General features: G+C 38.5%; 1 protein-coding gene and 1 long non-coding RNA gene across 2 annotated transcripts; both read right to left on the bottom strand.

The window, feature by feature from the left end:
- Positions 1 to 27,061, bottom strand: LOC128494179 (stimulated by retinoic acid gene 6 protein-like). The gene is made up of 18 exons (XM_053465792.1): positions 26,925 to 27,061; positions 15,170 to 15,245; positions 13,480 to 13,580; positions 12,454 to 12,584; positions 11,679 to 11,799; positions 11,461 to 11,506; positions 10,528 to 10,656; positions 10,291 to 10,358; positions 9,249 to 9,357; positions 7,566 to 7,716; positions 6,464 to 6,539; positions 5,730 to 5,811; positions 5,079 to 5,127; positions 4,877 to 4,994; positions 4,606 to 4,725; positions 2,914 to 3,077; positions 943 to 1,089; positions 1 to 854 (listed from the first exon to the last, which is right to left on the bottom strand). Exons 1-18 carry the CDS (start codon positions 26,942 to 26,944, stop codon positions 610 to 612), a joined length of 1,953 nt encoding a protein of 650 aa, XP_053321767.1. The 5' UTR covers positions 26,945 to 27,061; the 3' UTR covers positions 1 to 609.
- On the bottom strand, positions 19,073 to 19,384 carry LOC128494260 (uncharacterized). The gene is made up of 2 exons (XR_008354213.1): positions 19,243 to 19,384; positions 19,073 to 19,163 (listed from the first exon to the last, which is right to left on the bottom strand). It is a non-coding gene; the product is annotated as an uncharacterized LOC128494260 (long non-coding RNA).
- Positions 27,062 to 27,912: the final 851 nt, after the last annotated feature.

The following is a 27,912-nucleotide window of genomic DNA, read 5'->3' on the forward strand; positions in this document are numbered from 1 at the left end:
TACAGGTTTGCCAATAAGGAAGTTTATTGGAACAAAATGAAACAAAACCAAGTTTTCTTTGATGCTAAATTACATCACTGTATACAAAAAATACTTATTTTTCCATGGGGCTCGTTCTTTTAACAAAGCATTAGAATATTGCACAATTGTGTACACAATGCATGAATCCATGAACTAATGACTTTGTTTTTTAAAAAGTTTATGTCATGTAAATACACACCTTTCAAAGCCTTTCTCATATGGCAGCCTAGGTGTTCCAGTATTCAGGGAAGTGGTTCTTAAGTTAGTTTTCAATGACCACTCGTTGTCCATATATAATTAATATTCCTATGTTAACACATTGGAGTAGTCACTAATTCTTGGACCATTCATAATCCTTAAGAATTTAACTAACCATGCATGACTTAGTTATGAACCAATTCAGCTCAGCTTGGCACCTGAGTCTTTCATTAAAAGCTTCCATGAGTAGGAGAGGTCTAAAAGAACTTCTGGTTACACTGCACCAAGTCCAGGGTTCAGTTGACTTGAGTTTCTATTCATTTTGATGTGAAAATGTTGTTATATAAGAGGACTTTTTGAACTATTGATCTCTTTGCAGAGCTCCAGAGTTTAATCATAAAATAATGTTCTTCCTTCTTTTATTTCCACACATTTTATATCAATTGGTCCTTCCTGGTTGTTTCTCATATCAGCTTCCAACACCGAAGCATGGATAAGTCTGATTTGACTCACTATGTTCTTTGTGTCTTCATCACCCTGTTCTTTGACTTTCCTCTGTATAATCAGTCTAGGATTTTTCAGAAGTGTATAGTATAGCAGCCATCTTGTCCTGGCTCTAGTTGGTCTACGTGGCCCTGGAGAAAGAAAATGATAAACATGTAGAAAAATCATGACAATGGATAATCCCATTGAGACGTTTTATAACAGATACAAAGTACACACCTGTTGGGTTGGAAAAACTGTAGTAATCCTGGGATTCTCTGAGTCTTTTCTCTGCACTGTTTGTCAAGAGGATGTTGCAAAAACACAGCAGGGAAGGATTAGTGTGATAGTGATCCACATATATCATTCCAATCCAGGTGTTGTAACCTTAAACACAAATGTATTGCATTATAATGTATCTACATGGAAACATAATTATTACTTTTAGACTTGTGCATTTGTTTTGGCATGAACTTTATTTTTCATGTTTCATGCGTTCATACGAATCAATAAAAACAAATTTCGATCTCTGACAAAACTAACGTAAACAAATTGCAACAGTGACGAAAATTCATTTGGATTTGTTAATTTGTTGCCATGTGTAGCTGCTGCCATTACAAGCCACTGGATGAGGTAAAGTGGGATGGACTGTGTTTTGGAATGGATTGGAGAAGCTGTAGTGACTACTGTAGTGTATTACAGGGACTGCAGCATAAGTTTTTTCCCCTGTTCCTCTGTAGAGTTTAGTTGATTAACACAGTTGGTCATTTATGTTACTAGCCAAACTTGTAGTTTGTGGGCAAGTCAATTTCTTCATCATATCATCTCTTATTCTTCATTGATAAATAAATATTGGTGACAGAACCATGCATTATAATATATAATATTGGGTGAATTTGGTCCTGCTCCATGGGGCTGCATGTGCCTATGATGTGGCAGTGTCTGCCTGCCCAAGCCCAGGGAACCTTTATTTTTAAATATGTATAATGAAAGGTGAGTCCAGAGGGTTTCAGGGACCTCACACTTTTGGGAACACCCCCGGAATGTTGTTCCAATTCAAAAAAGACCTCTGAATTTGGTACAAAATGAACAGCCACAAAACTAAATTCGTTGCCCAAAAACAGGCGGGATTCAGTAGAAATTCATCTCACTGTCTCTGTAGGCAAAGTCGACAGTACATGTGCTAGCAGTGTCCATAAATATTTAATCACCTATAATAGTGATTGTGAACTCACTTTTAAAACAAGCAAGGATTGCTTACTTGTTTCCTTTTCATGTCTAGACTTTTCCCACCCTAGTTTTTTTGCCATTTTTATTTTGTCTTATCATGATCCCCCTTTTAGTTTTCCCCACAAATCATATAATTTCCCTACAGATCATATAAATTCTTTATATACTTATATAGAGAGAGTCCATCATTTAGTATGATTAATATGTTAAAAGATTTTTGCAATTTTACTTCAGATTTCTTCCACAGGTTAGGTGTCACTAATGAAAAATCCTGACTTATGTTCAGCAACACTCATACTCATTACTCAGTTTAATTTGTCTTTTTATCTCACTGCCACCTATTTGTGATCATGGTTTCCTGCTTTATTATTTTTCTTCTCATTTTCTTTTCATTTTCTTACCTCTTTCCTACTTCCTCTCATATCAAGCCCTTAGCAATCCACATGTTCTCCTATCAGCATGCCTCATACGAATTCCTCTACCTTCTTACAACCTTCTATACTACTAATCAAACTGATTTAAGGTAGTAGATCCCTGAAAATCCCACTTCCATCTCTTATCTATCTGCATCTATTTCCTTCTATGTTTGGGGGTCATTGAACCCAATCCCAGTCACCCTATTCCCACCTGCTAAGGTCATTGCACCATTTTAAGAACCCAATCAACCACAATGCCATCAACTTCATACGGGTGCATTGCAAAGAATACTCACTGCCCCCTTCTCCTTTGCCCTTTGGAAAGCATGCTTTCATATTGTCCTTTATCTGCTTTCCATTCACTGGTTCCCCATACCTTCACAAAATAAAATTCCTGATCTTTACCTACACAGCCCTTAACAACACTGTGCCCCCATATTTAGCTGTTCTGCCCTTTAAATTTATGATGAGGCCCTAGTCAAAATAAGCATATGTTGCATTATATCTGACACATAAAATACTGTACCCAGTGCTATGTTTTGGAACATATGGTGTAAAAGCTTACCCATGTCAGCTGATTCGTATCCTCTTTGCAGTATTGTTCTATCAATTCTTCCAATCAGCCAGCTTCCCAAAATCAAGCTACAGAATAGTCGCATTAAGCAGGCACTCAAACCCAGGATCACATTGTAGAAGAAGAAGAAATAGTTAAAGTTGTGGAATGCTTTTCTGGAATGACAAAAGGTATTCAGAAGTTTCAACAGGTGGCCACATGGAGTAGTAAACCCTTGAATTTAATATGGACTTTTTTTTATGTTTTATGCAACATTTTTTTTTTTATTCTGATTATAAACTTGAGAGCCTTGGTCTTCACAGAAAGTAATCAGTATACTTTATAATTAATCTCTATGTGAAATAAACCAGTATAATAAGAGCTGTGGTAAATGGAGAATTCTTAAAATTAAGGCGCGGTACCATTGAGTTCTTGGGTTAATTTATCAATGTCTTAGCAATACACTATGAAAGCCATCAATTTTGCAGATTCAAGTTACCGGTATATAAAGTAACACAATCCATACATACAGTACTGTTAAAACGTTTTAGGCAGGGGTGAAGAAATAATGTAAAATGTTTTCAAAAATAGACTTGTTAATAGATTATTTTTATGCAAAGTGAGTGAACAGAAGAACAATCTAAATGTCATCAATATTTGGTGTGACCACCCTTTGCCTTCAAAACAGCATCAATTCTTCTAGGTACACTTGCACACAGTTTTTTTAGGGAACTCAGCAGGTGCCTCACCATCACTTCCAGGACTCCTTTTTCTTTTCTACACTGTAGTTTTTAATGACTTTGGCTTCTGTTCACTCACTTTGCATTTTGTTAAATGATAAAAATGATAAAAATTAAAAAAAACGTCTGTTTTTTTTTTAATCATTCTTACTTTATAGCATTGTTGAAGCCTGCCTAAAACTTACTGCACATTACTGTATAAATATATCTCTCTAGTTGGTGCTATGACATGTAAAACAGACATTTTAATGAATATGCTTTTGTAGCAAGAATGGATATACAAATCTAAAAAAAATGTAATATAAATGCAGGTATATTGTACAAGAAAAAGCAACATTACATTTCTGGATTATTTTACAACTGACAAGCCCTACCACATATGGAAAGTAGGCACCAGGGATGAGGGTACAGCATCCTCCCAATATACTGTACAAACGCATAAAAATACACCCTTCAGTTAAGTTTTTTTTTATATATACCGAATAAAACATTTCTGGTCCCACTCACAGGTGCGTATTTCTCAGCACAGAAATAGGGAGATGGTGGTCTAGTGGATGTCTTTATCTTTGTTGGCTCTGACCTGCACACACCTTTCTCCCTGGCACTGCCCTCACCATATCCCTGTGTTCTTCCCTTTATTACTTCATGGGGCAGTTTGGTCCTGCTGCTTGCTTTGTAATAGCCCTGGATCACAAGGCACAAATTCTAGGTGGCTGTCTAGGATAAGCTTGTAGTGGACTCCATCATGAGGTTCCTTCCAATACATCCACGGGGAGAGCTATAGAAGGCTAAACCTGCCTAACAGAGTAGTGGAATTTCTTGAGTTCATGGAGTTTAAAACACGGTTTAACTGTTTGATGACTATTCTGGTTATAAAGTTGAGATCTACGGTAGATATGCCATACAACCCACTAGTTCCTGTTCAGATGTCAATGAAACAACAACAATCATAATGTTAACACACCTATTGTTCAGAGCCAATGGTTTCCCTTTATCTTCAGGATAAATCTTTTTCTGCAGGAAGAATGTTGTAGCCAAAATAACTTGTAGAACCATTAAGGCAATGACGATTGCAATTGTAAGACTAAAAACAAAAATATCTGATTATAAACAAAATAACAATGAAGACGAATAGCCTAGCATATTTTAAAATAAAAAAGGTCAAATAACAAGGCTTAGTATTTTCCATGTAAGGATTACATTAAATATCTCACTTTAAAATAGGACATACTTACATGGATAATCCCAAACCCTGCAACATCGCAATTCCTTTCCCATGTTTTACTGGGAAAACTAATGCATACACAAAAGCCAGTCCTAGAAATGTTTGCACTATATGCATTATCAGGTACCCTGTATGAAGAAAACACAAGCATATATATCAAAAAACACATCTTCATGCCCTTAAATCCATCAAAGATAAAAATAGAAACTTACCCCATAAAATATAAGCAACTTGCCAGCCAGAATATCTTGCAATTGCAGCCTGTGTTCATCAGAGAAAGACGAAACCAATTTACCAATTTTATCAATGCTATGATTTAGGGGCAGTCTGTAGACAACAGGAAGCCTTCCAGCAGACATTAAACTATAACTCATATAATTCTCTGTTTTGCCTTTGCCCGGTAGAATAGTGAACGAGGAAGACTATTTTAAACCATGTAGAACGTTACCTGTTAATTACCACTGTCCAAGATGGAGAACCATTATCAGCACTAACATCAAGTATATGTTAAATCTTACAATCACATCTCTCTGGCAGATGTTCCTTTTTGTTGATGATATTATATCCTGGTGCTCCTCAATGAGGATGGTAGCCATGGACGTGGCAGGTGGGGCAGCTGTCTCTGTCGGTAGGTCACAATGTCCCACAAAAAGTTACTAAAGCCCTTCTACCTTGACACAAAGGTAAATCAAAGGTGTATCTTCAGCCTTGTCAAACGTTAGAAGATATGATTTGTGACCTAATTTGGCTGTCAACATCACTAATATGTCAAGCATTATGCATTTGTATCACAACAGCCTTCGTGCGCAATAGCAGGGTATTTTATGTTATTGGAATAGGTAGGAGAAAAACACTGCACATACCACACTTTGTGAGGCTGAAGGTTTGTGATACTTTGCAGGTAGAAAGCTTTTTTCTCCAACCCAAAGGCGCTTCATGTGCTTTCTAAAGGAATAGAAGAGTGAGATAATCTATACTTGTATTGTATATTGATTTACAAAACACGTGTAAGGTGCAGTCATTTCTGTGCTGTAGTCAGGGGCAATGACCTCTTAATGACCTGGAAACCTGCATTTCTACCATTGGGTACAGACTTATATAGGCTAATTAGTCGAATATTTATACAATGAGATTAGATCAGGTGAGTGAGAGAACGTCAAAGTTTATTGATGACATTTTGGCATAAAACTGGAAAAAAGCCACACGTTGTCACTCCATTTAGAATACAGTAAGACAAACAACTTTGTCATGCAACAAAATAATGAATCCAAGTAATTGCGTGTTTTAAGACCTTGCTTTTAATAATACTGTATTAAATGTTAGTTTTGCATACAGGGACGCCATCAGAATTTTTGGGGGCCCTTACCGTACAAATCGTCAGGGTCCCCCTCCCCAGAAGACCCCCCCTACACACCACCAGTGTCTTCTACTCATGTTTTTGTGGCAAAGATGGAGCATTCAAGCTGTTTGGGCACAAAGATGGCGCAGGCAAGCCGTTTGAGTGCACAGACAAGCCATTTCGGTGCAAAGATGGCGCAGACAAGCCTTTTAAGTGCACTGTAATATATATTTATAATTCAAATAAAATTGTTCTTACCTGTAGCAGACCAATATGTGAAATATATATGACACAGTAATAAAGCCCGCCAAAAATGTTGTGAAAAACCAAACACCTACAAAGAAAATAGAGTCATTCAGTTCCATCTCATTAAATCTTGTCAAGTCAAATCTAGTAAAAAAAAATCCTAGGCATATTTATAAAAAAAAACAATTTTACTGCAAAGTTTTACAACTGCTAACCGTGGCGTTCTATTGGTTGCTACACAGGTGAGACCACTTTTTAAATATTTTGCCCTTTATAACTATTTGCTGGGTCATGTGTGATTTATATGTACTAAATCAAGTGTTCACTACAGTTGAGTGTTGTCTTTCCTAGCCAGACTTTGGACAACAAAGCACAGTAGTGAACTAACATCAAAAGTATCATAAATAAAGTCACAGATTTGCCTCAAATACAGGTGCATCTTTGCCATTTTTGAGGCAATACATGGCTAGTGTAAGGATGTTTGGTGCCATTCAGGTCTTTGGGACACAAATATTTGCATGATTATGTCCCACCCTGTGTCACATGTTTGATGTTTAGAAGGTTTAGAAAATGCTAGTTTCTCAAATAGCAGAGAATTACAGGTAGGAGAGTACTCATGTGACATGGTATGGTATACAACCATAGGACAATAACAAAGGAAAAGTATGGTGGGAGTTCGCCTTTAAAGAAGGGATAGTCACACAAGCATTGAAAAACAAAAACAGTGAAAGCGTTCTTCTCATTTAAGTGTACTTCCCTATTAAAAAAAACTTGATTTCATGGTTCTGGATGGAGTGATTTGTCTGATGCGATGAACGACAAGACACAGTTTATTTGATTTTGTTACGTTTAGCAATTCTGTGTAAATTTACCATTGGTTGGAATTTGCCTACAAAACACCCTGATTCACTCTGTGTCATTTGTATCATGTACAACATTTTCAGATATGGATGAGTAGGAATAGTTTGTGATATATATATATATCTAGTATTGTGTTGTGCAGATTTATTAACACACTTTACAACAAGGTGTGTTGCCTGGCCAGGGTTCACAACATAATAAAGTGATTTTTCGAAAAGATAATAAAATTATTACTTAATAGAGATGTTCTTACCCTCTAATGCTCCATTGAATTCTTTCATGGAGGCAACAGTTTGGTTATATCCTGACCATGTGACATCAGGTTCCAGCTGAGCCATATTCGCTTCTAAACTATTCAATGCTTGTACAACAAGGTGAAATGCACCAAATTCCAAGGTGATAAACTATGAACAAAAAGCACAAAAAAGGTAGGTCTTTTATATAAAATAGGTCGTTTTTTGTGTGTGTAGATTTGAGCTAAAACATTGACTTCCCTGCTCCAGTATAATATAAATCCCTTCATAAAGAAGGGATTTGTGTACTTCTGAGGAGTACCATTAGCTCTAACCTACAATCCGCAAATGGAAGTCCTACGCAGGATCTCGAGGAAACTACAAGCATTTTTTCACGCGGATCTGCACACATCCACTGCGCAGATAAAATCAATTCCAGGCTTACACTTGCACCACAAAGTCAATGGCTGCTTTTCGTGTAAATCATCCAGTGTCGTTAACTGACTTACTTCTGCTAACATTTGACACCTTCATGGATCTGGCATGTGTCAAACTTTATGACCCTTGTAACCAGGGAGTAGACTGATCAAAGATGCTCTGAAGGAACTGTATCTATTAGATCTCTGGATGCCTGGCTATTTTACTGCTGAGAAAATTCTCCAGAACCTCTGTGTTTATTTTCCTTTTTTTCTGAAGCTCTGCTTTTGTATTTAGGGAATTCAGTTTTAGCCTCACTGATGCCTGAGGAAGGAACCTACCAACTTGAAAGCTCGCGATCAAACTCTCAGTTGGCCAATAAGTGGCATTATTTTAACTTCACTCTTCTCATGTTTTTAGATCAAAAAACTCCAAAATCCTAAAAGCTGTGAGCATGTGAGCATATCACAAAATTGTTTTGCTTCTATATAACAGTACCAAATCAGCCGGATGATGAGCTGCTAAAGCCCTACCTATATGTCTCTGCATCTTTATACATTTATGATTGTTGTGGTTGATCTGTGGCACTACTGAGGGGATATAAAAGAAGGATGTGGCACAAAATATTTCCACATCGCTGCCAGATGCCATTACATCTTCATGGATCTTTATAAAAATTGTTAGGTGCTCTTTGACCATACCTTCAACTGTTAAGATAGCTTTGTGTATGGTACCCTCAGTGCGTGTTCAAACTTAAAAGTGTACAGCTAGTCGGATAAGGTGTTATTATGCATCTATAGCTGAGAATTAAAAAATAGAAGATACAGCATATGCACCGCATACAAAAGTTAAAAGAATAACCTAATTTGTTATATTCAACAATGAGCAGTCCAACATTTGATCCTATCCAATATTCCAGTAAGTGCTGAAATCCAAGGCTTTAGTCTGCCTGAGCCAGTGATCAAAGAAAAGCTTTGGTGACAGGATTCCTGGTGTAATGAGTGTGTGTCTTGGGAGGGGTAAATTTAGTCTCCAGTGGGGTTCAGCATTTATACCTTCTCTGCGCTTACAGTATAATTGTCTATACATTAATATATTGAATTAGACGCTCACTGAAATTCTAAAAACATAATATTTGTTGATTTTTTTTTGTATTTTGTTAATAAATTGTGTATTCTACTCAAGAGGTGCCTTATCACAACCCCCTGGTCCAGTTAACATGTGATTTATATATATATATATATATATATATATATATACTCAAAGTTTCACTGAATTTGACTTACAACGTAGAGACAGAACAAGGATAGGACAGTTGTGCCAATCATCCTACTTGGGAATTTAAAACATGGATCCGAGTCATAGATTTTTCTTTCAAACCAGGTTTTCTGCACCCTAAAATAACAAAAAAAAATATGCATGAATTGTGAAATTAAACAATTATAAGCAAACATATGTAACCTGGAACAAGAGGCTAATGCAAATATGTTACCAGGTATTTCCCAGGCAGAAAACCACTAGAAACACAGTTGAAACATGCATTAAAGGGACACCTATGCCTCATTTTCTTTTCAGAAATCATTTTATTCACTAAAGAGGGACTTGGCTGGTAGGTTTGCAGGAGGACTTCACTATACATTATGAAGGATCAACCCCAGTGAGCTTCTTTTCTGCAAAAGAAACATTTGGATGGCTGTGTATCCCTCTAGATTGTAAGCTCAGTTGAGCAGGTCCATCCTCACCTGTTGTTTCTGTACATCAAATCATTATGTCTTTTACTACTTGTTATGTCCCGTCTACCTATTGTACAGCGCTACAGAATATGACTGCTATCAGTCAGGCAGCAGCACCAGGTACATGTGCACATACATACATCAGCTGCATGGTACATGGAAGGAGGGAGTACTAAGGATTAGGGAAACTTGATGCTTTGCTAAGAAAAGGCTTCAATATTTTAATACTGTAATAGAAAATTGCAATAACAAAACATTAGGCTTGACTAGTCTTTCACAGTCCATATTGCTAAGGAGATAGAAATCGAGACAACTCATCGGGACTAATGAAATGAACGCATAAAATCACAACTATCGCAGACAACCTACAGAGACAGCGTCCAGGACACAATGGTAAGATAGTTAAGAATATGACGCAAGCTAGACAGTTAAACATCTTCAGAAGACAAAGAACCTCATTAAAAACACCAAAGAAATGTACGTAGAGTTTAGTTTAACACAGAAATATAAAGGAGCCATATTTAATAGAAGTAATTGATTATTTACAATAGAATTAGGCTTTTGTTACACATAGACTGACAAACAGCTTTCTTACTGTACAGGCTTTCTGAAGAGCCTTTTGACGTGTTCAGCTTGGTGTATTGGTAGAAATCGCTTTTCCTCCTTTATGTTTAAACAAAATATAATACAGTTATTCCCATTCGTAGTTCCTTCTTAAGAGACAACAATGAGATAAAACAGCGTTCTGGCACACCACACAGGGGGCTTACAAAGGGAGGTGTGATAATGAATGTATTTATCATAGGCATGAAATCTGTTATATAGCACTTACACAGGCGATATCTGCTCCCATCATGATTCTAATGGATTTTATAAATACATGGACAAATCTCCCCAACAGGAAACTGAGACACAGCAGGCATGGCCAATTAAAAATCACCTTGTCATAATCTCCTATCTTCTGCAGAAACAAAACAAGAACAAAAAATGTGTCACTTCAGGCAATACAATTGTTGAATTACGCTACATGTTAATATTTATTAGAGGTATCAATTACAAAATGATTTTATAGTAAACTACAAAAGAGGGGCCTGGATATCATTGAACTTTTGAGGTGGTAAATGTAATAATTAACAAGTCTGGCTTTCCGTAAAGTGCATGTGACCAAAAGTTGTCTATGTTTGTCAGTGAATGACTCTTGGAGCTGCCTGATAAGGCGACTCCACGGCCATTGTCCTATGCGCTGCCTATTAAGATCACCCAGTGACTGAGAACATCATGCTATGGAAGCTATGCTGACTAGGCACAGTCCTACATCCATAGTTTAAATGGGCTGGTTGTGGAGAGCAGAGATCTCTTTCAGGTTTTTTTTTGCCAAATAAAATTGAGTGAGCTGAGTATATTCTTATCATAGCCCTGGTTACTGCTCATAACCAAATGTCACCAGGAGCACAGATTTTAACCAGGCGACCACTTTCTGTTTTTATAGAGGAGGGTTCCAGTATTGCAAATAAATGTGCTGCTCAGAGGCATAACTAGAAACCACCGGGCCCTGGTGCGAAAAATTGCCCCGGACCCCCCAACTTTAACACCTAGTCTGTGCCATCATTGCGGTGCGGAAGGGCCCTTTCTAAACAGTTTTATACGAGGAGACAGGAACAGGAAGAAGGGGTCGCAGGGGTTTCACCGGGAAATTCAAGTGGAGCAAAATCCAGATTCTGTCAAATTATTGTATAAATATGCATCTTCAGTTTGGCATACTTACATCTCCATGAGGGCATGTCACAATGTCTACGAGTGTGACTATAAGCCTATAAAAGAAAGAGGAATCTCAAATAAATATATTCAGAATGATAAGAAAGGGGGAATACAACTTGGATGTATAGAAAAAAAATTCCATTTTCATTTTTTATTGTTATATTGAAATAATAATGCTTAAATTGATACAGACATTTTAATTCATTAAATTATATTCAAACTCACCAAGTAAGACTGTACAAAAATCCTGTAACCGATCCAATAATTTTATTATCTGTAGTGAGACATGCGAAAATTGGGTAGAAGGCCAGACCAACTTCTATGGCTCCGAGCAAAAGGCCGAGTGCTGCAAAGAACAATTAAAACAATTTCATTTAAATAAATCTATCTATCTATGATTACACAATAATGAAACGTGTGTTTAACCCACAGTAATGAAATGGTTAAACATAAGAGGTACAAATTATGTTTTTACATATTTTACAAGGGTTGATTAAAATAAGCCATAGTTTTCCGTTAATGACAGCACTTACTTTTATTTTACTTTTTTGAATGCAATCCTGATCTTTTCAGTTTTTATAGTTTTAAATTGTTTCACAATGAATTATAGGAAATGTACACAATTGCAGTGTTGTGTGGTGTATATATCACCTTTTTAAAATTGCTCAAAAAAGGTTCAATTTAGATTTGTCTGGTACAGTTATTTCCACCCACTGTATGGAGTAGTGATTTATTTTCTATGGGAATTTCCAGTTTTGAAGATTATATATATATATATATATATATATATATATATATATGTGTGTGTGTGTGTGTGTGTGTGTGTGTGTGTGATAGATAATGTATCTACGGCAACTGTTCTTTATTACAACATAACAGATCCTCTCCAAAAGCCAGAGATGCTCTAGTCATAATACCCTAAAATTACATGTGTAAATATTAACTCCAGTAAGAAGAAAAACATAAAAGTAAATCAAAATAACTAAAATGACACACACACCTCTTGCCCATGTAGGGACACCTGCAGGCAAATATTCCTCGGAAAAGAGGGACATCACCTTATTGGCTATAGCTCCAAAGGCAAAACCATAGGTCCATCTGTTATTAAATGTACCTATAAGATCTAGGGGTCTGATAATAAAATTCAATCAATTAGATGACCTTAGAATTATAACATATAATTTCAGAAATACATCACAATTTATAAATAACAGGCACATGATATTTGATTATATTACTTCATATTACCTTATTAAGTAATAATTAGTAAGTATATTCTATATCGGCGCTGTGACAGACCTTTGAAAGTGTTCTTTTTTTTCTTTATTATTTTATACATATAATAATTATTTCTGTAAAATATAAAAAGAGCTGTAATATATATATATTAAAAATGAAATAGAACAACTTTAATTGGACGAATGAAGACAAAACATTAGCTAATTCCTAAAAAAAATGAATAAAATATAATCTAGTAGTAGTTTAGAGAAGGTGTACAAAAAACCACAAAATTAAAAAATATGTAAAAATAACAATAATGTGAACACACATAGGGCATGCTGGCACAGATGATAAAGATGGTCTCGCCCTTCTAGGTTTACAATCTATTAGGTATTTGATGGGGGGATGAAACAAAGGTGAGGGACTATTTAGGTGAGTATGCCTTAATTGTGGTGAGGTCAATGGTGTGGAGAACTCAAAAGTTGGGCGGCAACCTCATTTATATATATGGTATGGCCTACATTGAACTAAAGTATGTTTAATATAAAGAAATTATTATTATTATGTCTTATTTATATAGCGCCAACAATTTACGCAGCGCCTCTTACAATACATATATTCAAGGGATATGACAAGACTAGAACTGACAGACTAAGACAAACCGATACATTAGGTGGTGAGAGCCCAGCTCGCGAGCTTACAATTTTGCATTCTCACAAAAAAATACATCTTTACAAAATATTATTAAAGTAAAAATAAATGATGAATCAGTTGGTGATAATTCACGATTATCTCAGTCACTCACATGACAAATCCAAATCGTCTGTCAAGGAGCTGTATTTTATCATCTATTGAGGTCTTCCTAGTGCGTTTTTCAAGAAAGGACAATGCTAAAATGATAAGAACCTAAAAAAACAGAAAATAATGTTTCATTGCATGTTATGGCACTATTTTAAAAGAAAAGATGGTTATCTACATCTGATATGCACATACCATTATTTGCTTAACAACAGCGGGCCCAACTGCACAAACTTGCTAATGAGACCTAAAAAATCTGTAGATGGCTTTCTACCAGTCTAATGGTCTGGGTGCATTCCCAAATCCTCTTTAGGAATGTTATAGGAACGTTATGTGCATGCACATTCGTTTTGGGATTATTTTAGTGTTACACATCACAAGCTAACCTTACTTTTCTTCTATACACATACCTGGGACCTTTCCATAATTTACCCAAGATCCAGAGCTGATCACAGGCCTCCTGGTCGGTAAATTGAATGCCTTGGTAGGGGAGTAAAATTTAGCCATCCAAGGACCCTCCCCCTTAAAGACATCATGCATGCTCAAAAACGAGCTTAGATATTCAGTGGAGAAGATGTTTTTCTCCTACCATTCTGTTCTATATGGACTTTCTCCAGGAACTTACACAATGGCGCCATTGATAAAGCCTGAAGCCTAATGTGTTGTGTTAAGGATGGTTTGTGGCCTCTTGGAACTGATTCTGATTAGGGGACAAGAATCTTACAGGCTAATCATCAACTTGCTTAAAACCCAAATTTGATCATTAATATGCTTGAGGAAGACTAATCCCTACACCCCCTCTCTCCTGGCCCCCTGAACTCTTGGACTATTGTGATATTCCTTTCGACCGATGCCCCCCCCCATCCCCAGGTGTCATTCTTGCCGTTATACCACTTTAATTGCCCATGGAACTATTTGTCATGATTGCTGCTGCTTTTACGAACTATGTTTCCCATCAGTGGATCAGAGTACATCAGAGTACATTTGCTTACGAATGCATCTCCATCTAAAATGTAGTGTGTTTAATACAATTTAATGTACACAGGTGATATGCCTGTATATACTTAGTGAAGCTGTCAATTTTTGTGTTCTGTGCTGTGTCACAGCCTGTCTTGTATATGATCCGTATGTTCTGCCTTAAAATTAACATAATCTTGCCACCTCTTCTTATCGACCTTTTATCTTAGATCATGCGAGTTCTTGTGAAAGGGGAAAGCTTGATCCTCAGGGCCTGAGAATGCAAAGTACCCTAAGATGTCTTTTTGGAGCCCCCAGGTTAGGTCCACAGCGGCGCTCATCACTGGGGTATACCTGAGCACTCACAGTTGGGTCGGCAAGCTCAATAAAAAGCGCTCAGAACTTTTCTTGTACCTTTTTCATGTTCAAGGTTATAATTCTTTGCCAGTCCACTCCTAAATCAAAATTCTCCAGATTTCAACTCATCAAAACATTGCTTATTGCTGAGGTTAGTGGTTAATCCATGGACGGGTAGAATAGTGTTTGTATCACATCCACTCTTTGCCCAGGTTCTGCCCACTCAATCTTTTAAGTTTGTTAGGGTTAGCCCCACGCCTTAATGCAGCAACGTCCCCCTCCCTGCCTCATAATAAAGAGTGGAAGCGATCCATAGGGGCAGCCTTGGGAAGACCCTGGGTATGCCAACCAGTTATTCTGAGCTTCCAAGTGTCTCTACTTACTGAAGGAACAAGTGAACAATGGAGAAACAAATCCATATCAATGGAGTCTTTGCAAGTGCCATTATCCTTTGTTGCTCTGGAAAAAAAAAAGTTTACAAAAAGAAAAATGTAATGTAAATTCAAACTGTAATGAACATTCGCCATAATATAGCAATTGCAGACACATTTCTAATGCATTCTAATGCAAAGTTCATGTTAATTATTACATTGGTTGCCAAATGGTTGCTTATGGTGTTTGCCCAACTTTTCAAACTTTGCCCAAAAATCACATACATGTTTTTAGGGTTTTACTTAGAACATGGTTCAGTGATATAGAATATTGTTTTAGATTCTATGCTACTTTGAGCATAGCAAGTCCTAGTGGTAGTGTTTATTTGCATGTTTAGGGTTTACCTATGTTTTACCTATGTTTTAATGTATGTTTGTAAGACTGTTTTGACAGTTTCAGTAGTTTTGTGTGCAAAAGCAATTGCTATTTTCAGTATATATCTTAATGCCGTTGTTCATTTTCTATTGTAATAGCACCATGCAATCTGTTGGCATTCTTAAAAAAACAAAACTAATGTAATGCCAAAGGAAAAAAAACAGCCTTTCTACATAAGACATAACACATAACTCAATAGCTAGTGAGTTCTGTGTTCCTTTGATTGCGTTTACTATTCATAACAAAGGGCATAACTATCTCCTTAATATTGTTTTAATACCGCTTTTCGCTGCAACTCTGCTATAACTCACTGTTAAGCATAACGCAAGCAAAAAATAATGATCAATTACCTTCTTTTCTTTGTTGACCACTGCTAGCATTTTTCACTGTACTGCTTATTATGAGGCCTTATCAACAAATTAAAATTTTTTATGCCCAGGAATATGTAGTTTTGACAGATTTGTGTATTGTTGCAGTTAACAATGCTCTTATTGTTTTTTTTGTTATGTTGTGTTTCTTATATTCCTCAATGTGTTTATCATTTTGCCCTCAACACGTTGTATTATTAACTACTTCGGGGAATTACCAGTACTATTTTTAATTACTGATATGTCATGTGACAATGAAGCTGATAACAAAAGAAACCATGCATTCTTATCTGATAAACAAATAAGCTGAGCAAAGGTGACATCACTTTTTTTCTCCCGTACAGTGTTGTAGTTATTATTATTATTATTATCTTTTATTTATATAGCGCCAACAGTTTACGCATCGCTTAATACAATACATAAATTCAAGGGATATGACAAGACGAGAACTGACAGACTAAGACAAACCGATACATTTGGTGGAGAGAGCCCTGCTCGCAAGCTTACAATCTAGTTGACAGTTCATTGAAATAGAACATACACAGAAAATATCAGAGCATAAATAAACTTTGACGGGATGCCCATGAGACACAAGATTGTTTATACTTCTGTTAGTTGATGAAATGAAGCCGGCTAAAACATCATAGAGGAAAGGATAAAAAAAACCCAAAGAAAATGTAAATCAAATAGGCATTCTTTCCCTGACAGCAAAGCGATCAATAAGGCAAAGTGTCATTCTACCAGGTATGAAGGGGGAAACTGGACTGATGGTCAAAAGATTAGCCAATCACATGTATCCTAGCATATCATTAATGTTCATCTTGTGTAAATAGCTGAAGCCACTCTCACCACTGGACTAAAGTGGGAGTACTGCAGAACTGTACTTAACTTCTTGGTATCAGTAGATCCTACCTGACACAGAAGCAGTCTTTTCTACCACCAACAAATAAAAATGTGTGCAATAAAATGAATGCAGTAAAATGATTCAGAGACTATGCACAAGACACTACAATATGCAGCATTAACTTTGAGGACTGGACTGCCCCTTAGTATAGGGAAGTTCTTTAAACCACTCCACACTTGAAACCTCATATGCTGACTGATCCTCAGAGACTATTATTATTATTATTATCTTTTATTTATATAGCGCCAACAATTTATACAGCGCTTAATACAATATATATATATATTCAAGGGGTATGACAAGACTAGAATTGACAGACAAACCGATACATTAGGAGGAGAGAGCCCTGCTCACAAGCTTACAATCTTGAGGACATAGGGTGACAAACATAACGAACAGACAAAGGCGAGATTTAAGTGAATATCCATTTTAATGGTTATTGAATACCAATTACATGGGACACAATACAACAGATGTTAATTAAACCACCTAGGCGTTTAGTAGACCTACATACTGTATTTTATTCTATGTCATGATTGTCCTGTCATGTTCCCTTTTGTGCCCTGTATTATGGATGTCTTGTCTGGTTATGTTTCTTTCTTGGTCTCTCTGTTCCTTGCTATGTCCTCCTTGCTCTCTCTGTATCTTGCTCGCTCTGTCCCCCTTGCTTGCTATGTTTCTGCTATATCCTTTGCTTAGCTTCCACGCTCCCAGCCTGCAGCATCCTGCCCATTTCTAAGTTATGTTATGTCTCATACCTGCTCCAGGGTGCCTGCAGGTTATTACTTTGTTTTGAACTGGATAACATCCGCTGATATGTCAGGGCGCTGGTATGTGGCTGCACAACCCTAGGTGCTCGACACCCTGGAGAGTGCGGTCGCCCTGCATCAGGCCCTGTCCAACTCCGCTACTGCGCAATAACTCCTAAACTCCATCTTTGGGCGCTCTGGGTCGTGCTAGCCATCTGATCATGGACCCGGGTCCTTACAGTGTGGTGGTTTTATCAGTGGCAAGGAAGTTCTAGCAGCTAAGATGGTATTCTTCTCTTAAGAAGTGAGTTTTGAGATGTTTCTTAAATGTTTGGAGGGAGGATGAAGGTTCGGTGGAAGTAGATTCCAGAGATATGGTGCACCCCGAGTGAAATCTTGTAGACGGGAAAGGAAGAGGTGATAAGTGAGGAGGAGAGCCTTAGCCCATGGGAAGAACATAAGGATCAAGTAAGAGAGAATTTGCTTATGAAGGAAGAGATGTATGGAGGAGCAGTGTTATGGAGGGCCTTATATGTTAGTACCAGGATTTTAAACTTAAGTCTAAAGGTAATAGGGAGCAAGTGGAGGATTTCAGTGAGTACGTAAGTACTTATCATCCACATATAGATGATACTGGAGGCCAAATGAGATGTATATATATATCTCAAACATCCTCAAAACATGATGATGCATCTTTGTGTGCATTACAAATTGAGTGTTCACTATAACAAGGTCTGCTATGCACTCATTTCAGATAGAAACAATGCTGGGTAATGTGATCTCTAAGTTCTGATGACGGGCAATGTGTATACTGTGTCCAGTACTGCCACTCTCTGCAGCACTTTGTAGCCAATCTTCCAGGGGCGTAACTAGAAGCCTCAGGGCTCCGGTGCGAGAATCTGTTAAGGGCTCGTGGTTACCACTGTGCATGCAGTAAACTCACGACCAGCCAGCATCCCCTAATCTAATCATGTTCTATAGGTATAGACATGTTTAGGGTGAGGCTGGAAGGGCCACCACAAAGCGCCATACTCGAGGGAGCTGAAAACCGCTCTGTGATTTCAGGCAGGGATGCTGTTGCAAATAGCTTTCAACAATGAGATGTCAACAGAGTCCAGATCTAGATGTCCAGCTCTCCACTGCCATGTCTGTCAAAAGTAATAACTACCAAATGTAGATATGTCAATTTTACCAAAGAAACTAAATGATGCTTATGTGGCTGCACCTTTGTGGAAGAAATAAAACACATGATGTTCTCCACTGGGCCAGATTTCACACTCTGCCAACATGTGAAGTAACATTGGCACAGTTACTTATATGTATCGGATCTATGTGTGTGCATTGTGTGCAGTGACCGAATGTAAACATTTGTACATATATACCTAATGATTCAATAAAAACTTAAAATTCTGCATTTTGTTTCTGATTTGCTTGTTAAGTTTTTTTTTATTTCTGAGCTAGAGATGTGTACTAAAAACATCTAAGCAATAGTTAGAAATGCATTTATAAGTCATCATATGGTATTTGCAAGGTAAAATATGGTAAGCATCTGGGGCTCTACTATAACAGGAATAAGAGAAGAAAGTCGAGGGAAGGGGTAGAAAATCGAGAAGGGACCAGGAGAATACCAGCCACTGTCTCAAACAGTGTGTGTATGCACGTGTGTGTGCGTGCTTCCGCGTGCGTGTCTGACCAACTGACACATGCTTGATAAACCACTATTTTAACCACTGTAGATAGACTAAAGAGGAAAGAAAATTCTTTAATAGGCTGAGGAAAGGGGTAAGGGGTATTTGCTTGAGGGGCCACTCATCTATCATACTCATTAAAATGCAGTGCAATTGTTTCCTTTTAAATCTTTTATTTATGTTCTGCTCCTGTGAGATCATTTTTCAAATTTAATATGAAACATCTAATAATAAAATCAGTAATAAGATTAAAATCTAAAATGGATATAGTTGAAAACTCCACCCAGCATAAGCCCAGAGACAGCAAGCATCTTGTTTACTGCATCATTACCAGACACATGCTTTGTGATGACATCAGCTTTGTGGTGTCTTTAGCTTTGTGACAAAAGGTAGGGTGTGAATTCCAGCTGAAGCGCACTGGCTAATAATTGCTCAGAGGAGGAGGCAGGAGCAAAGATGTGGGATATAGCGTCTGATACGGGACTGCTGTATCTATGCGGTTTTTTAAACATTGCGATTATAATTATACTTTGTATCAAATCCTTGTCTGGATTATCAAAATCAAGTAAAGGTCAGAGAGAACATGATGTTCACCTTGCCGGTCTTTCTGAGAATATCATGAGCTATGTTTTAAACATTCAGAAGACCTTACTGCAGATTGACATTGACCAAAAGTGTGCACTGTCACGTGCGGAAGAGAGAATATTGGCTCTTGAAAATAAAATAAAATCCAGATGTGGACTCAAAAAGTACCATTCCAGGGATGACCCCAGGAAGGACACCTTCTCTCAGGATGAAGAGATCAGAAGACTCCAGGCAGTGATTTTCGATTTGACAGAGGAGATGGAGTTGTTAGAATGTTGCCTGGACGAGAAGACTGAGAGATTGTCCCATCTGGAGGAGAGTATGGACATGAAAGAGAACGCCATCCAAACACTGACAGATAAACTTTTTAGAATGGAAGAGGTTTCTGATGGGCTGAAAAAGAAGGTGAGCGACCTGAACATGAAGATCTCTAATTCTGCAAGGGAAAGGGACTTCTGGGCTGAAGGGAACTCAGAACTAAATTCCCTGTTAAGAACAAACCAACTGGAGAACATGAGTCTAACCAAGAAACTGGAAGAGTATCATGAGGCCTTTGCAACCATGGAGATTGAATATGGAAAATCAACTACTGAGTCTGATGGACACCTCACGTGGGAGGCTACAGCTAAAATACCTGCGCTAAAGATCCCCACAACAGAGATCAGACACCAGGAGAGGAATTCCCAGAGTCCAATGACCGAAGGGTGCGATGTGGCTTCTGATTGAGGAAGTTGTTGGTCTAAGGCATCAGCTCACCAGTCTGAATGAACTTAAACATCAGCTGCTGTCTTTCTAAAGAGCTAGCCTAAAAACTTTAGCTTTTTGATTAATTAACTGTATGAATTATCTGCAAATAAAGATTTGAAATCAAGTTTGTCTTTTTGTCTTTAATAAAATGTCAAGCAAGGGGGATTTGCATACTTCATGCTAGCAATGAATAATTATTTTGTAATTACGGACGTCTTTTTGGTTGTTTCCTGTTTGTCTTTTGTTTCTGATATTTACTCTCCCATTGGATTCTCGTGTGTCTGTGGCCAATTTAAAATGTGATTCAATGTAAAGCAAAGCATACATATTGAAGTTTTGCACTACTTTTGACCGCATCAAAGGGGGCACAAGGTCCCATTACAGCCCCTGAAGCTGGGGGTCAGTGGCAGAATATTAGTCCCTCACACTTCAACATGTATGTGTGCCAAAGCTAGAGCTGGGTGATAGTAAGTACCTTGCATTTCTAGGCAAGAGATGAATTTATCTCTTGCCAAGTAGCCGGGGGACAGGGAATCATTTAAAATGTATAGACAGGGCTCTGAGAAATCACTCCAAGTATCTCTTTTTAACGTTTAGCCATCATATGCATTAAAGTGTATGTGAGGGATATGAGGGATTGAGCATACCTTGAATGGGCAGGATGGATGATCAGCGTGATGAAGATATTGTTCTTCAAAATTAGTTTGGCAATAATACCGTATATTCCGGTGTATAAGACGACTGGGCGTATAAGACGACCCCCAACTTTTCCAGTTCAAATATAGAGTTTGGGCTATACTCGCCGTATAAGACTAACCCTCTACCCAGCGTACAACAACCAGCCAATCACGGCAAGCGATGTACCTTACCGGTGATTGGCTGGTTGTTATACAGACTTATACTGCCCGTATATATATCTATCTATCTACACATACGCCTGTCCATACATACACAGTTATACACTGCCCACACCACACACCCCTGCCTTTACACACACACACACATATATATGTATACACATGTGTGTATATATATATATATATATATATATATATATATATATACACAAGTGTATATCTATATATACACACACATGTATATATATGTGTATACACATGTGTATACACATACACGTGTGTGTATATATGTGTGTATACACATACACATGTGTGTGTATATATATGTGTGTATACACATACACATGTATGTATATACACACATATATATAAACACCAGCTTACAAACACACAAATACACTGACCATCTCACACCAACATACATACACTGCACTCACACCCCTTTCTCCCCATCTCGTACCTTATCTTCTATCTTCTTTCTTCCATCCAGTTGTGGGAGCGCGAGGTCTGGCACTTCAGACCTCTGCTTTACTGCTCCCTCATCACTACGCGCCGGCAATTAATGCCGAGCGCCGGGACATGACGTCATCCCCGTGCTCGGCATCAATAGCCGGCGTGTAGTGATTAGGGAGCAGGGAAGCCGAGGTCTGAAGTGCCAGACCTCGAGCTCCCTAATGTTGGTTTAGTTAGAGGGAGGTCGTGATCTCCCCAACCAGCCCTGCTGATCAGGGCTAATTGGGGAGATCACCATCTTGCACCTACCTCGGCGCGGCCCTGAAGACCGGCCCAGGGGAGGCGGCTTCTTCACTCGCCCCTCCCCTAGAGATTGGTGGCTTCGTGGGAACCTCCGACTCGGTAAGTACCCGGTACTCGGTTAGTACCCGGCGTATAAGACGACCCCCGACTTTTGAGAAGATTTTCTGGGGTTAAAAAGTCGTCTTATACGCAGGAATATACGGTATTTTATGTTACACATCACGATGGGGAATCTATATTACAATTAACAAAAACTGGTATAGTCAAGTGATAACGCTTCTTTGAAAAACTGGCTTGAAGCAGCCCTGCCCTTTCTCAGATTCTTATCTGGCTGGTGTTTTAAACATAAACAGCATCAACCTGAGAATCACCCCTGAGAATTTTATTATATCATCATATAAAAGCTTTTGAAAGTCACATGATATCCTGTAGCCTAAGACAAGGAAGTGAAGACACCATAAAACTCTTAGCAAAAAATACTTAAAGACAAAACCTGCTGGAAGAAAAAGCCAAGAACAGCCTCATAGTGTGTATGGACTGCAATGAGGGGTTATAAGACCTTGGAATGTCTAACCGCATTACCATATTATATCCCTAATCATATTAAAAAACATCAGGTTGGGATTGCAGAATATATGACCATTTTCACATGTAATTGCATTTAGATACCTAAAATTACTTTTGCTATGCTAATAATGTTAATTTCCCTTGTATGTCTTTTTTGTCTTCTCAGAATTTTAAAACATGCAGGTTCTCGTATATTATTCTTGCTGGCATAAAAGGTGCAGTTACAGATTAAACTGTGAACAAAGTAAACTATACATAATTCTTGCCAGGTCTGACCCTTAAAAATGGATAATAAACTGAGTCCTATAGACATTCTGTGTAATTAACAATCCCTACTTGCAAAAGAATTAAGACTTTCACTTTTAAAAAATGATATACAATGACATTGCGTCCTTTCAAAAGATCCTTATTCCAGCTTGTCTGTTATTTGCTGTGATTATAATTAAAGCAGATCTGTCACTTTTCTTTAATCAAGCATTTTATAGTCCTAGACAGGGACGTAACTAGAAGCCTCAGGGCCCTGGTGCGAGAATCTGGTAAGATTCCCCCCTCTCACACTATCTACCCCCTCTCCCTCCCTTCTATCTACCCTCGCCCTACCCCCTTCTCACTATCTACCCTCTCACTACCCCCCTTCTCACTATCTACCCTCTCCCTACCCCCCTTCTCACTATCTACCCTCCACCTCTTTGTAGTTTACTTACAGTGTTGAAGTCCTGTGGTGGGAGTGCGAGACCTCTGTCTTGCTTCTCTGCCGCAGTGCGCGCGGCTTAACTTCTGAGCGCCGGCATATGATGTCATATGCCGGCGCTCAGCTTGAAGCCCGGCACCTGAGACAGACGCCTCCCTGCTGCCCACCACTGCAGTCGGGTGGCAGCAGGGAGCAGAGAAGACAGAAGGATGCCGAGCGGTTGCTGAAAACGACCGCTCAGCCCCTTGGGCCCCCCTGACTGGCAGAACCCCAGGGCCCGGTCACAGTCGCGACCCCTGTGGTTCCACCACTGCAATCTTCCATTCTTTCTTTATCCTTTCATACCTATGATCTATTACAGGGGCGTCCAACATGCGGCCCGCGGGCCAAATGCGGCCCGCGAGACCTCGAGGTGCGGCCCGCGTAAGATCGGCAGCCAGGGCAACCGATCTTACGGGAGCCGCACCTCAAGCCCTGCTACTTACTTGTGGGAGGGTCTTCTGGACTGCACACAGAGGAAGCGGAGTTCACGTGACATCCTACTTCCTCTGTGCTTTAGCAGAGAAGGCAGAGGGAGGCCGCGCCCCCTGCTGATGTCTGTAAGCGGCATCGAGGAGCTGCAGATCAGGTAAGGGGGTGGGGAGGGTGTTTGAATGAGTGTGTGTGATTGAGGGAATGAATCTGTGAATGAATGATTATATGAATAAATGAGTGTGTGTCTGTGTGATAGCATGGATGTGTAAGTGCTGGAACCTAGGCATGATGGGACTGTGATTGCTGTTAGCAATCACACTCCTATCATGCCAAGTCAGCCAGTACATGCTAAAAACCTGGCCAGCTGCCCTCCTTCTGTATTGATGCTGCCAGAAGTATGGGGTCTGCACTTACAGCCACCCTGTACCAGCATGTACTGGCTGACTTGGCATGATAGGAGTGTGATTGCTAACAGCAATCACAGTCCCATAATGCCTAGGTTCCAGCATTTACTGGATGGATGTGTAAGTGCTGGAACCTAGGCATGATGGGACTGTGATTGCTGTTAGCAATCACACTCCTATCATGCCAAGTCAGCCAGTACATGCTGAAACCTGGCTAGCTGCCCCCCTTGTGTATTGATGCTGCCAGCGGTATGGGGTCTGCACATCACTTACAGCCACCCTGTACCAGCGTGTATTGGCTGACTTGGCATGATAGGAGTGTGATTGCTAACAGCAATCACAGTCCCATCATGCCTAGGTTCCAGCATTGACTGGATGGATGTGTAAGTGCTGGAACCTAGGCATGATGGGACTGACTTCTGTTAGCAATCACACTCCTATCATGCCAAGTCAGCCAGTACATGCTGAAACCTAGCTAGCTGCCCCCCTTGTGTAGTGATGCTGCCAGCAGTATGGGGTCTGCACATCACTTACAGCCACCCTGTACCAGCATGTACTGGCTGACTTGGCATCATAGGAGTGTGATTGCTAACAGCAATCACAGCGAGCACAGTCCCATCATGCCTAGGTACCAGCATTTACTGGTTGCCTGGGTTGCCAGCATTTACTGGTTGCCAAGTCATATTGCTAATCTTGTCCAGTTGTGTGTTACCTACTTTTATTAAAAATGTGAGTTTTTATTATTATTTTTAAAGGTGGGGGCCATTTTCGGTTTTGGCTAAGTGAACCCTGAATGTTTTGGTCCAGAATTTTCATTGTAGTTCATCCCTAGAATAAATCTAGGGAATCCTGAATTTGTAGTCGCAAAACTTTCTAGGCCCAGAAATCAGTGAGAGGAAGAGTAAAGGTTTTGTGTCATTTTACTTTATTTAAATCTGCATATTTTATTAAAGGCCATATTTTTTGTCACAGTGAAAAATGAGTGCGGCCCGCGCACGTATACAATTCTGATGAAGTGGCCCACTGCAGAAAAAACTTGGACACCCCTGATCTATTAGGTCAGTATGTGGAATCCCATGAATTATTGCTAGGTGCTGTATTTATTGGTCATTATTCTTACAGAAACCCAGGAATCTGAATGTGTGTGTTTTAGGTTGTGTGCTCCCCTTTTTGTGTATTTTTTTGTGCTGTGCATATTTGCAGGTTCTGACCAAACCTTAGGGTTGACCAGCCCCACCTGCCACACAGGAGCCTCATAAATGGTGTCTAGAGAAGGGTTTCAATTGCTTGAGTGTCTCTTTTGGGTTAAAAATGCAAAGCATTCCTACTGATTCAGCTCCATGGTAGGCAATATCCATGGAAAATTAGATAAGACTCCCCAAACCTGAGGTACTTTGACATAGTGGCGGCTAAACAATATGTGGCCATATAGTATGTCAGAATCCCAAATATTATTCACTGGGTGTGCGCTGAATTCTTGCTTTGTTTTAAGTGCCTGTGCTTTTTTTTATTTTTTAGACTTTTTTTTAAACTAGAGCTTGTGTTAAGTGTTTGTTCTACTAAACCAAATGTTAAAGGGGCCCGAAATCTGTAAATCATGAAAACGGAAACTAATTTGTTCCACCTTTGGGCCCTGTTGCTTCCCCAAAATATCACTAGTATGTACATGTGTTTTATTGCTTTACTCAGGGGTTATTGGTGAACACCAGTTAGGCTTTTGTTTAGCAATTTCACATATCCTATGCAAAAATACATAACAACAATCTAAGGAATGCGTGAAAAGAGCAAAATTTTTGACTCCAATTGTGTATTTTGCATTAAAATAGACAAAATAATCCTTGTCTTCTTTTCAGAAACCTATTTTTGTAAGGTGGTTTTGGTTTCCGTGCCTACTATTGAAGTTACTGTGGTAGCATAACAAACTTTAGAGCTTCAAAAATAACAACATGATGTGTTACATAGTTATACATTGATATAGTGTCATCATATTCTGCATGTGAAAATTGTCGTATTTAAATAAGAATTTGGACTTAGAATGTAAAAACATATCAATGTAGCAATATAGGTATGTGTACAGTAGATTAACAGGCAAATTGACTTAGAACAAGCAAAAATTGTAGAAACTTTAGTCTTTTAGGATTCAATAAGACGTGACGGGAAGATTTGAAAGACCCAAACATGCAGGTTTGTGAATTCACCTCTGTGCAATTTTAAGTCGGCTTAGGCAGGCTGACCATTGCAGGAGGTGTTGTATACAACAGCTGGAGTTTAAAAGGTTATGATTATTTTTGGGTTGGAATTATCTGACTGAAACAATTACTAACATAACCACAAAGTTGTATATCATTTATATCTGTATTTGCAGCTGGCTGAGAGAATCAGTCACCTCAGAGTAGTAGTTATACTGAAAAAGTATTCATGAAGTGTTCTTTCAATTGCGAATTACAGAAATATCGCCATCCTGCTACTCTGCCTTGGACAAAATAATGCAATTAAAAATTTAAAGATTTGACATCGTAAAATCGAAAAAACAAAACTCACCTTTCACTTTGAAAATACATTTTCACAGGATATAAAGATTCCTTATATTCAAACTGTGATGGGCTATGGTTCAGGAGTCTGTGATATGAAGTACACAGCTAAATGTAAGATGTGCTATTGACACTTGATTGTAAACATTACAAGTTAGTCATTTTTGTATAACTCATACATCCGTGGAGCATGGTAGCTGTGTCTCCAAACACCAAAGTCTGTTCTCTTGCGTTTGCTGGACTAACGATCTCCGAAAGGAAAAGTAAACACATAGTTAAATATTAACCATATTGCTACACTGACGACATTTTCTTCCGTTTTTACTTGCTGGTATCTTTAGCATATTGTACTTTACTATACCTGACGCTGAACGTAAGAAATTGTGTTATCTAAATTATTAAGGAGACATCTCTTTCTGTGATCATACCTTTATGGAAGAAACTTGTACATATATTCTCGTCAAAAATAATTATCCCCTTTTCTTAAGAATATATATTTTTTAAAATCTTTTTTCTACTTTCTTGTAGACAGCAACAAGTGTAAAATTGTGTTCCTTTTGTGTACGCTTGTACACACAAATGATGCATATCCCATCTGTGAACTGTGATGGTTGGGCCCAAACATACATATATATATATATATATATATATACCAGGGCTTGACAAATTTGTTGTGAATCTAGGCGCCAGGTAAAAAAGTTAGGAGCCAGGATTTTTTTAAACTAACAGTTGGTCAGGAGTGATCTGATCATCATCAGCCCACTTACTAAACTCACAGCGTTTGACCTGGAAGCACCCTGGACTTTCAGGTCAGTGCTGTTTTTTTATTTATTTATTTTTGGTTTTTTTAACTCTTTCGATGCTGATGTTCCATTGGAGCACAGCATTGACTGATATTTAGTCCCCACAAGGTTGTGGGGACAAATGTTAACCCCTGCAATGCCACGAATGTGTCATACACAATTGTGGCATTGAAGGGGTTAATGCTGCACTGTCGC

Source organism: Spea bombifrons, chromosome 1, assembly GCF_027358695.1.
Source record: "Spea bombifrons isolate aSpeBom1 chromosome 1, aSpeBom1.2.pri, whole genome shotgun sequence".
NCBI classification, from domain to species: Eukaryota; Metazoa; Chordata; class Amphibia; order Anura; family Pelobatidae; genus Spea; species Spea bombifrons.

Coding starts and splice junctions, on each gene's coding strand:
- LOC128494179 (XM_053465792.1), bottom strand. CDS start 26,944: ATGTATTTTCAAAGTGAAAG. Junction 10,657..11,460: donor TGACATGCCCTCATGGAGAT/GTAAGTATGCCA, acceptor TTGTTTCTGCAG/AAGATAGGAGATTATGACAA. Junction 4,726..4,876: donor CAGGGTTTGGGATTATCCAT/GTAAGTATGTCC, acceptor TTTTGTTTTTAG/TCTTACAATTGCAATCGTCA.